Raw genomic sequence first — 12,555 nt, 5'->3', positions numbered from 1 at the left:
ATTGAAATATTTCCCACTAAAACAGCAGTAAGTCAGAAGAAAAACAAAGGAAGCTCATGGAAGCGGCTTACCCAGGAAGGCAACTTATCTTCAAGAGATCAATCTGGACCACAAAAGACTAAACCAGCCATCAAAATCCTACAAAAAGCTTAAAAACTTTTACTGTAACTCTTAACCTGTTTGGGCTGGAGACATGGCTCAAGTAATACAGCACCAGCCAAGTAAGCAAACTGGCCATCATGAGGCACTGAGTTTAAATCCTAATATCAGCTAAATAAGTAAACAAATAAAGAATAATAGTCTTTAGGTTTTCTTGAGACTTAGAAGACAAAAAACATACATATCCAGAAGATTTGAAGAAGTTTTGCTTCTGTGCAGGATTTAGAACGCAACACTACTACTATCGAATAGCAAGAAAAAGCCAAATGATCTTCAAAATAATTATTTTCTGTATAACCATGGTAATAAAGTCAAACAAGTAAGCTGATTTCCAAAGAGTGACGAACCCCTTTATGAAAAAGACTGCATATCCAAATGATATCACTTTTCGTAGAAAGAAGTGGCTATTACTAAAATAGACAAGAATTCTGTAAAACTTACAGGAAATTTAAGGGCAGAGTATAGCTAATATAACATGTTAAGGGATCCCAATACAGAAAAAAAACCTGCATTCTTTCACAAACTCTTTGCAACAAGCCTCAATTAAATGCTCATGAAAAAAAAAATGGGGGCAGTTAAGAGAAAAAACAGCCTCCTAGGTAGACACAGATGGTAACGGTAACTGGATATAACTAAAACAAAGACCGCAACAGCAGTTTCTTTTTCTTCTCTCATATGAAGCAAAAGCCTTTTTAGATACTTGGAAAATAAAATTCTTCCGCCCTCATACCATAGCAGGGAAAATACATTGCTTTTCTTGAAGTAATAGAAGGGAGAGGAAAACCACCTGCTTCCCAGTCTAGGTAAAGATTCCACTGTTCCTAAAAAAAAAAAGTCAAAATTATTTATACCAAAAAAAGTGATAAAACTGCTACTTGGGGCTAGGACCTTTCAATCAACACACAACAGAGATCTAACATTGGGGGCAAGGACCCTCTGAAACAAGGCTGCATTTGACCAGGTGAAGGTAAGGGGATGAGTTGCACAAATAAAAACATAAATGCCGACATAGCCCGAGTCTCATGGACCAATAAATATTAGAGAATGCTTAAGACTGAAGAACTGAGAATGTAATAATCTAAACCCTTGGTGGAAAATGATCACAAGAGGCAAAGAACACTGACTGAGTGTTCTTATGTGATCAACTATTACGAGGATTGCTGAAAGGGAAAGATAGAGCAGAAACAGAGCTTAAGGCATTCACTAACTGCAAAACTTAAACATGCCCAATCACTGATAAGATTAGATCAACTGTACAAACAGCCTTACAAAAGAGGTAGGCTAATTTTGTATATAAATATTATTCATCCCAGCCTATATTATGATGTGTGGTATACAACAAAATGTAGAACTGACATGTTGACAAATGCCTAGAATCCCAGCTACTTGAGAAGTAGAAATCAGGAAGATCATAGTTTGAACCTAGCCTAGGCACAAATATGCACAAGACCTCTAGCTTAACAAACACAGTGGTTATGATTGTGTCCAACTATACTCCAAGCTCAATGGAGGCATAGAAATATCAAAGGAACACCACAGGAAGACTACAGTCCAAGGATGGTCACAGAAAAAATAGTGTGAGACTCTACTCTCTTTCCTCCCCAGCCAAAATTAACTAAAGCAAAAAAGATTGGGTATGTGGTTTGAGGTAGATTGTATGCTTAACAAGGCTGAGTTCAAACTCTAGTACCATGGGGAAAAAAGGTAAAAAAAAATATAAGGAATATGGAATGAGGCAAGTCAACTCCAAAACCATTATCAAGAAATAAACAGGGGGGGCTGGGAATATGGCCTAGTGGCAAGAGTGCTTGCCTCATATACATGAGGCCCTGGGTTCAATTCCCCAGCACCACATATACAGAAAACGGCCAGAAGGGACGCTGTGGCTCAGGTGGCAGAGTGCTAGCCTTGAGCGGGAAGAAGCCAGGGAAGGCCCTGAGTACAAGGCCCAGGACTGGCCCCCACCCCCCAAAAGAAAAGAAATAAACAAAGCATTGTAGGTACTAAAATATGATCCAGACGTTAAAATGCTCAGTGATTAACTACGGTTGAAGGGCTGTGTAAAGTTGTAGAGTGGTTGCTTAGCATGTACTAGGCCTTGGATTTCCCCCACATACCAAAAAATAAAATGCTAGGCTCTGTAGGTTTCCCAAACCTGCTCTTTCAATTCCTTTATAGAGGTTTCATTACATATGCACTAGTAAATTCTTAACCATCAATAATTACTTTCTAAAGAGATTGTTTTCCAATCAAAAGATATAAAATAGCCAAAGTAAAACAACAAAAAACCTCAATCCAACTATGTGCTACCTATTAGAAACTCACTTCAACATTAAAGAGTACACATTGAACACTGAGGAATGCAAAAGGATAATTTATACAAATAGAAACCAAAAGAGAGTAGCTATACTCAGACAAGACTTCAAGTAAAAAACTACACAGAGAAACAAAGATTATTATACAATAATTAAGGAGTAAATGAATTAAGAGACTATAGTAACATACATCTCTATCTATCCATTCATACACACACACACACACATACACTCAACCATAGAGCATCTAAATACATACAGCACATAGTGAAAGATCTAGAGAGAAAGACATTGTAATTGTAACACAGTATAGTGGTAGGAGACTTCAATATACCATTTGCAACAATGGATAGATAAATCAGACAGATTGTTAAACAGTTGTACTTCATTTATACGTTAGACCAACTTTACCTAAAAGACATATTAAGCAACAAAAGAAGTTTGAACAAATCTGACTAAAGTCTTATCAATCATCTTTTCTGACTAATGCAGTAAAAAGTAGAAAATTCACAAGAAAGTGGAAATTAAGCAACATAGTCCAGATCAAACAACATATTCCAGATCAATGGATTAAATCAGAAACAAGGGGTTAGGGATAGATATTATGAGGTCAATCCCCAGCACTACAAAACAATACAACAAAACCTTTCAGACACACAATAATGGAATCATTACATGAACACTTATAAAACAGTTAGAAAAAAAGATCCCAGAGTAAAATTTAGATTAATAAATCCTCATATCAAAAACAAAATTTCCACTTAATTAACCTGTTACACCTTAAGAAAGAGCACACTAAACCCAAAATTATTGAAACAAAATGAATTATGAAGACCAGAGCAGAAATACTAAAATAGGCTAAAAGAATTGGGCACTGTGGTAAAAACTTGTAATCTCAGCATTCAAAAGGCTGAGTCAGAAGGGTCATGAGTTTCAGGTCAGCCTGAGACCGAAATGGCTTTTGCTTTTCACCATTTAGAATTATGCTTGCTGTTGGTTTGTCATAGACTGCCTTTATTATATTCAGGAGTGTTTCCTGGAATTCTTAGATAAAACCTACGAAGACCAATTCATAAAAAACACAACTCAACAGACTAATTATAAATAATGAGATTTAAGCAATATTAAGTCTCCCATCAAAGAAAAGCTCAAGATCTAAAAGCTGCACACCTATATCCTACCAGTCACAAAATGAATATTTATTCTTCTCTATCTCTTCCATAAATACTGAGAGGAAGAAATTTTCCAAGCATTGCACAAGGTCCTTATTACCCTGATACATATAGCAAATAAGAACACAACGACAAAAACCAAGCGATAGCCCAGCATCCTTAACATGAATAGAAAATCTTCCACAAAGTGCTAGCAAACTGAATTCAATAGGAGATTCCTGGGACCTTCAAGGATGGCTCACCAACTGAAATCAAATCAATAAACATGATATGTCCAGTCAACAGAATAAAGGACAAATTATATGATCATTTAAATAGATTTCAGAAAAAGTAGTTTACAACATTCAATATACTTTATGATAAAAATTCTCAATAAATTAGGTAGAGAGGGTACATATCTCAGCACATAAAGGTCACATGGAACAAAAACACAGCTAAAATTATGCTAAACCAGCAGAAAAAAAACCATGTTTTTCTTCTGTGATCTGCAACAAGACACACTACTTTCACCCAACACGGTAATAGGAGTCATGATCAGGCCAATTAGGTAGCAGAAACATTCAAGCTGGAATGAACACAAATTTCCAGTTTCCAGAGAAAAGTATTTTTTTTTTTTTTTTTTGCCAGTCCTGGAGCTTGAACTCAGGGCCTAACCACTGTTCCTGGCTTCTTGTTCAACGCTAGCACTCTATTGCGCCATAGTGCCACTTCTGACTTTTTCTGTTTATGTGGTACTAAGGAATTGAACCCAGGGCTTAGAAAATGACCTCATATATAGAAGGCCTTAAGGACACCAACAAAAACTTACTAGAAATAGTAAATGAATTTGGTAAGACTGAACAATTAAAAAACATACAAAAATCAGTACTGTATGTATATGCTAATAGTGAATTCACTGAAAAAAATTAAGAAACCAATCCCATTTATAACATTTACAAAAAAAGATGATAAAATAAACTTAACCAAGGTGATGGAACGTCTCGAAAATGAAAACAATGATAAAAGAAATTCAAGAGGACTCAAATAAATAGAAGCATCTTGTTACTCCTAAATTGGAAGCGTACTATTAAAATGTCTATGCTACCCATGTACAGATTCAATAAAATCTCTTTCAAAATAACAATTATATTCTTCAAAGAAATTAAAAATAAATCCTAAAACTTATGAAACCACAAAAGATCCTTAATAGCCAAAGCACTCCTGGTTAAAAACACAAAGTTGAAAGTATCATACTACTTGATTTCAAAATATACTGCAAAGGTACACTGTACTGTTGGCACTAAAACATACAGTGGCATTAAAACCAACACACAGACTAGTAGATCACACCAGAGCGCATGGAGATAGATACAGATCCATACACTTATGGCCAAGTGATTTTCAACAAAAGTACCAAGAAAATTTGATAGGAGGATAATTTCTTTGAATCAAAGCTAAACAACTACAAAAAATACACAGAGGAAATGCTTCATGATATTGAGCCGGACAATAATTCTTTGGGATATGACCTCTAAAGCACAAGAAGTTAAAAGCAAAAAACTAAACAAATGATACTCCATCAAACCAAAGCTTCTTCATAGCAAAGGAAATTAAAGTGAACAGCAATACATAGAAATGGGAGAAAATACTTACAAAGCATAATCTTTGTTAATGACTAGAATTAACTGAACAAACATTTCTCAAAAGATACCAAAATGGCCAAATGATATACAAAAATGTCATAATCCATCAGAAAAATGTGAATCAAAACTACAATGAGGTATAGCCTAACATCCGTTAAAACACCTATCAAAATCAGATATGCATGTTTATGCACTGTTTAGGGGAACATAAATTACTATAGCCATTATGGAAAACATTAATATTATAACTACAATATAATAAAAAATTCCATCACTTGATATATTTCCATAAAATATGAAATTGTTGAAGAGCTATCTACAGTCCCATGTTTATTACTCTATGATTCACAATAGCCAAGATATAGAATAAACTTAAATGTCCACCAAAGGATGAATGGACAAAGAAAATGTAGTACATAAACACAGTGGAATTCTGATCAGCCATAAAAAGAATTATGTCACTGTGACAATCTGGATGAAACTAGAGAATATGTTAAATGAAATCATATGGACACAGAAAGACGAATACTACATTGTTTTAGTCATATGTGGAATCTAAATGAATTGATCCCATAGAAATAAAGCAAGACAGTAGTCACTTGAGATTTGGGTAGAAGAAAGGTAGAAGGATATGATGGTATTTTAGTCAAAGGATTGAAAAAGCACCTAAGGGATTGCCAGGTCCATGACAGTAAAAGATTTTCAAGGTAAAGAGGGTAAGGAAGGGAATGAAGAATGAATGACTACTGATGGTTATGCAGTTTCTCTTTTACATGATGACAGTGTTCTAATATTGTGCTTTCTATGACAGCACATATATTAAAACTGCAATAATAATGTTAAAATATTAGGTTGATTATAGCATAAACTTTAATGACAGAAACCAGAAAACACTTGGAAAGACACATGCTCTACAGAAAGGAATGAACAGTATAGATAAAATACAATTGCTAAGGGCTGGGAATAGGGCCTAACGGTAGAGTACTTGCCTCCCATACATGAAGCCCTGGGTTCGATTCTTCAGCACCACATATATAGAAAAAGCCAGAAGTGGCGCTATGGCTCAAGTGGTAGCATGCTAGCCTTGAGCAAAAAGAAGCCAGGGACAGTGCTCAGGCCCTGAGTCCAAGCCCCAGGACTGGCAAACAAAACAAAACAAAACACAAAACAATTGCTAAGAAAAAACCAAACTTGCCTTTTTAATGAAATTGGCAAGGTGATTCTAAAATATGTATGGAAATACAAAAGATCCAGAACCATCAAAAGTTGTGAAAAATATGATGGAAAATTCATACTACTGGATTTCATGACTTATTTATTATAAAGCTACAAAACCCAGTGAGGGGCTGGGGATATGGTCTAGTGGCAAGAGTGCTTGCCTCGTATACATGAGGCCCTGGGTACAATTCCCCAGCACCACATATACAGAAAGCGGCCAGAAGTGGCGCTGTGGCCCAAGTGGCAGAGTGCTAGCCTTGAGCGGGAAGAAGCCAGGGACAGTGCTCAGGCCCTGAGTCCAAGCCCCAGGACTGGCAAAAACAAACAAACAAACAAACAAACAAACAAACCAGTGAATGTGGTAATGGACCAAACAGAAAAGGATCATATAGAACAGAACACAATATCAATAAACAGATTACATACACACGGTCAAATGATTATCTCACCTATACTGCTACTGGAAATGGAAAATAATGCAACTATTTTGAAAAATAATTTGGTATTTTCTTAAAATGTTAAACATACAATACCATCTGAGATAACAATTTCATTTCTAGATTTCCTAAGACAAATGAAACCATGTCTACATGAATACTTGCATTCAAAAGCTTCCAAATGTCCACCAAAAAGCCTATCAACAGTTATATTTCTATATGGTGGGATACTACTACTCAGCAACAGGAAATAATTAACTTCTGAAACATTAAACAACACAGATAAATCTTTATAATTTAAGGCAAATGATGCTACATGGAAGGAATATATTCACTATGTTCCCATATGTATAAACCTCAGGGGAGAATAGATAAATGTAATTTATAGTGACAAGAAGAAAATCAGTAGATATTTGTACTGGGGGTCCAAAATTAAGGGGACATAGGATATGAGTTAAATATCTTGATATAGTGAGGCTAATTTGGGTATATAAATTTCTCCAAACTCATCAATATGTACACTTAAAATGGAAGCTTTTCATTATCTATAAATTATGTGTGTGTAAAAAAGCTGGCTAAAAGAAATAACACGAAAACTAAAATAGAGATCACCCAAAGATTCCAAAGCAATACTAGAAGAGATTTTGTTCTATTAGATACATACATTTACATATTCATGATGGCTTGCCTAGGAGATCCAAGAATAAATCACTACAGTTCATTCTGATATTGAAAAAAATACAAAATAGTAATTTTGTAAACCAACACTGTTTTTCCATTCATTGCTTTGGAGTTAATGAGATTTCATCCTACCTTACAAGAGAATCACTGCGTTTATCAGCTCTGACAAGGAGGACAACTTTCCATCTGTGGAAGGCTCCTGGAGCACCAGTGCGCTTTAGCTTTTCACGCCATCTTTTAGGTGCAGACTGCATTTGAGGTGAAAAATGAGAGTCCTTTTCAATTTTATATCCCCACTCGTAAGTTGTTTCATCAAGCCATCTGCCACTTCTGGCACTATGAATTATGTAGTCCTTAGTCAGTACCCACTTTCCTGAAAAGAAATGAACAGTCCATCATAGAAAGAATTTTGGTTCTGATAAATGATAAACAGTAAAGATCAAATCAAATAAAAGCCAACATTTTCAACATGCAACTTTATGTTGCCAACATTGTCTCTGAACTACATTTTGAGAGTGAAGCTTTTAACATCACTGAACATTGTATGTAATCTTTTGTATTTCAAATAATTACAAGTGTTACCAAGTGAATATAAACATAACACTTTAAAATCCAAAATGTAGTAATATTTGGATCATTACACACTTGCTACTTGGATTACATTTGTATTTTTCCTCCTATACTTTTTTTCTCAATAACGTCCACAGCATCAATAAGGATGTTAAATTTTGTTTATAATTTTCATGGACCTTAACAGTCTATAGTATATCAGAATATCAATGATCTTTTATTACTCAGGTAAAATGCACACTATCATTTGTGAAATTAACTATGAATCCACATAGTTCATTTGATAAGTTAATTTAAAAAAATATAAGCTCACTTTAGTTACATATACTTAAAAACTTGTTTTGGCAATCAGTGGATTACAACATCAATCATAGTGGAGAAAGATATAGGGATATTACTTGATGACAAAGGAGAAAGAAGAGTTAAGTCCTAACAAATTTAGTATATTAGAAAACTAAGAAAGTGACTATTGCTTCATATCAAAGAAAGGAGGAAAAGCAGGAGAACAAAAAAACTGATTCCTTGCAACAACAAAATGAAGGAAAAGTAGCATGATGAGAAGCACTGAGTCATCAAAACAAGCTTAAGCTTTTGGCATTATGTCAATTTGGTGAGTTAGTATTTTTATATATTTTTGTGTGTTACAAAATTTTACTCAGAGGAAAAATAAAGCAAAAATGCGTCAAATTTTAAAACACAAAAAAACCTACCAGAAACTAAATTTAGATTTGCTGTAACAATCATGCTTTCTTTTTAGGGATTATGACACTTTCTCTTTAATGTTTATCATGAAGAGTTTTTCAGGGGTTAAAAGAAAGGTACTTCACCTACCTGCTGCACAAGCTGCTAAAAATTTTTCACTCTTGCACAGGCGTTCCGCTATAAGATGTGTACAGTTTTTATATTTCTGAAGGGGAAAAATTCACGTGAAAAAATTATTTCTAAGGTAATATTTACTTGATAACACATACTATTCTTACAATATCAAGTGACTGTATCATTCTTAAGGCACTATTTAAATTCTACTTTTCAGCTATAACGAGCATTTTGATGTCTCAGTACTCACCTCACTTTTAATAAAAGTGCAATCTAGTGTTAAAAGCAATTTGCCTAGAGCTTCCTTTTCTTCCATCTTAAATCCTGTCATTTGGATGATATGCTTTGGGGCACCATCTTCCATCTAACATATAAACACATGTAAAAGACAAGAAATGTCAAAGTATTCACCAAATTGACTTATTTTATCTTAAGTTTCAGTGTCTCAAATAAAGACAAATTATGAAATGTATAAAAAATTGATTAAAGCTTAACTGTATAAAAGAAGAAATAGTTTTAAAAAGTGATCTTTGTGGGACACTGGTGGCTATTCGAGGCTCAGATCTGAGGATGACAGTTCAAAGCTAGCACAGGCAAGAAAGCCTGTGAGACTTTTATCTCCAACTAAATGTCCAAAAAAAATCCAGAAGTGGAGCTGTGGTTCAAGTGGTAGAGTGCTAGCCTTGAGCACAAAAGCTCCAGGACAGTGCCCAGGCCCTGAGTTCAAGCCTAAAAACAAGCAAGAAGAAAAAATGTGAACTTCACAGAATGTGACCTTAAAACATTTTTTTGGACACTGATGTTTGCATTACTATATTGCCTGCCCTACATTAATAAGGTAATTCTTTTATGTGTGTATGGGGGTGGGGGGTGGAAACGACAGAGACTTATTAGCCGGATACTAGCCTTACTTTTAAAGCACTGAGGTTTTTGTCGTGAGGGTTTCTAAATTTAGGATTTCAAGCTTGCTAAGCAAGTAGTTAAAGTTAAATCATATCCCCAGCCCTAATTTCTTGCTAGATATTTTTGAGATTGGTATACCAGTGCAGAAATCTAGAGCCTACCAATCGACCTGTTAAGACTTTCCAGTAGCTAGGACAACAGGTGTTCTCCACCACCTCTAAATCTCCACTGAGGAAGAGTCTGGTTAACTCTGTCCTTTCAAGTTGTCCTTAAACCACAATCCCAACCTCCCAAATAGCTAGGATTAGAGTGTGAGCCACTGGAGTTCCACTTTAAGTACTATTTTAGTTAAGAACTTTGGAAATATACACACTTGTAGAGAAAGATTTTATGCTGATTTTTAAAGAGAGTCTATAGGCAGATGCTTATTTTTATTATCATAAGTTGTAAAAATAAGTTTCATTATAACACTTACAGCATGCATATAATGTCTTTTGCTCACATTCGATCTGTATTGCTTTTTAAATTTCTCTCACCTTCCCTTAAGTTTTTGATGGATTTTATTTTGCTACTTTCACACACACACACACACACACACACACACACAACAATGTACAACATACTCTTGTAATGTTCGTCCTCTTCTATCTCCTTCCCTCCTATTCATAAGTCCTTTCCCCAAATAGCCGCCTTTTACAATCATGTGATAATATTTTAGGCCTATTTTTTTAATGCACAAGTCACTGGAGAAGGTAGCACTCATGGTCTTGTAGCACTAATTATATAAAATAATTTAGGATAATAGGTAAACACCATCCTTGCTTCTGTTTCGAATCTACATTTCTTTGCCCCCCCCCACACAATCAATTACCAGGTACAATGAAAAGCTATATGACCTTATCTAGAAGAACCCTAATGCATATTTAAATATACTGTAGTCTGACATGTAATTTTTTAATATAACAAAGTATTTCTAATAAGAAATAAAAGTCAACTTTAGAAAGTTGAAACTATTTGAGCCCAATACTAACAGCACTAAATAGGTAGAATGAAGAATGTTCTTTATAGAAATTACTTTTACAAAGACTAAAAAAATACAGGCAGTGGATTTGGGTTCCACATCTACACGGTGGTCAACCAACTGTATGTGAAAAATACTTTGAAACAACTGAATTGGATACTACATTGAAAATGATTTATACAACTTGTAGGTAGGGACAGGAGGGAAAAAATGGGAGAGAGCAAGGGAAAGGGTACATTCTCCATAACAAAAAAAAGTACTCATTACCCAACTTATGAAACTACATGGCTTTTATAATAAAAAATAAAAAACTGAATTGGTACAGATCTCGAAAGTTATTTCCTTTTACATAATTGCCTAAACAATATAAAATAGCAACGTTTGCATAGCATTTATACTGTATTATTGTCTTAGGAACTTTTTCTAGAGGATGTATGTAGCTTACATACAAATATTACATTATATATAAGGCACTTCAGACCCTACAGCTTTAGGTGCCTGATGAGGTGATAGAACCAAACCCTCAAAGATACCCAGGGAAAACTGTTTCTATGTCTGTTAATATGTTTGTATACATACATACACACATACACACACACACACTTATCTCTACTTAAAGATTAAGATTCTACATAGAACAAAACTTTAAAGAAACTTTCATTATAAACCATTAAAAGCATTTTTGAAAGTTAGGAGTGAAGTTTCTTTCCCTTATTTGAAACATATAAGAACTTTCAGCTTATGGTAACAAACTGCTTCTCTACCCTTCATGTTGTCTCTTTAAGACGAGAAACTCCTTGAGAGCTACATGAATATGCTTTGCTCAGCATATCTGCACATTTGCAAAGCAGGTTTATATTAATGCTTTCTGACACATCTAAGGAGTTGTCAGTAGTAGTCCTGTACTCTGTGTGGGCAGATCAATTCAGGGGTCATGCATTAAGCAGCACACTGGAGTTCCACATCAGAGCCATTTCCTTCAAACCTTTTACTCAGTACAAAAGCTGAAATTTTCAGTTCACTTGGAAATCTTATTAAAGTGCAGATGTGTTTTTCTTTCCCTAAAAAAAAAAGCGCTGTTACTTTGGCCTTAATTATTCAATTTCAGTATTTACAAATTGGCTACAAACGAGGCCAAAAATGCAATATATAAAACTTCTAAAATTCTAAAATTTAGAAAGTATCTTTAAAAGCAAATATTTTCAATGACACAAATGCTTCTTCAAAAAGTTACAAGAACTTGGTCTCAGTCAAAATCATGAAACGGTTACATACAGTAAGATATAACTTATGAATTAGTCATGCATGTAAAATGTTATCGTCTGTAAAGTAGCTTTTTGCCTAAGAAACTTTTAACTGTTACTAACTGTACTTTTTTTTAACCCCTTTATATGAGTTAAATAACATAGTTAAGTGAAAAATACCCATCAACAGAGATTGGGAATACATACAAACTTTACAAAGAATAGGATCTGCTGCAAGAAGTTATACTGAGTCAGTGATTTAGAACACACAAACACAAAAAGCAGTGTGCATTGTGCAGGAAAATTTTAGAGAGAAAATGCTGTTTTCATTAACTCAAGAGATTTAAATAGAGCATTAAGCAAATGTCCTTTAGAAAATGATACTTTCAGGTTCTTC

General features: G+C 34.5%; 1 protein-coding gene and 1 long non-coding RNA gene across 2 annotated transcripts in view; one reads left to right on the top strand and one right to left on the bottom strand.

Annotated features, from left to right (window-relative positions):
* Slf1 (SMC5-SMC6 complex localization factor 1) overlaps positions 1 to 12,555 on the bottom strand; it is a 57,249-nt gene that overhangs the window by 38,906 nt on the left and 5,788 nt on the right. The window contains exons 2-4 of the mRNA XM_048331265.1: positions 9,241 to 9,354; positions 9,006 to 9,081; positions 7,737 to 7,977 (exon numbers count right to left, since the gene is read on the bottom strand). Of these exons, the coding sequence (XP_048187222.1) occupies positions 7,737 to 7,977; positions 9,006 to 9,081; positions 9,241 to 9,354 (431 nt within the window). The remainder of the gene's footprint in view (positions 1 to 7,736; positions 7,978 to 9,005; positions 9,082 to 9,240; positions 9,355 to 12,555) is intronic.
* LOC125339909 lies at positions 6,345 to 7,178 on the top strand. Its single transcript, XR_007208655.1, has 3 exons — positions 6,345 to 6,606; positions 6,708 to 6,709; positions 6,840 to 7,178. It is a non-coding gene; the product is annotated as an uncharacterized LOC125339909 (long non-coding RNA).

This window comes from Perognathus longimembris, chromosome 22, assembly GCF_023159225.1.
Source record: "Perognathus longimembris pacificus isolate PPM17 chromosome 22, ASM2315922v1, whole genome shotgun sequence".
Taxonomy (NCBI): Eukaryota; Metazoa; Chordata; class Mammalia; order Rodentia; family Heteromyidae; genus Perognathus; species Perognathus longimembris.
Note: the sequence above shows the minus strand (reverse complement) of the source record. Positions and strands in the feature narration are given on the sequence as shown.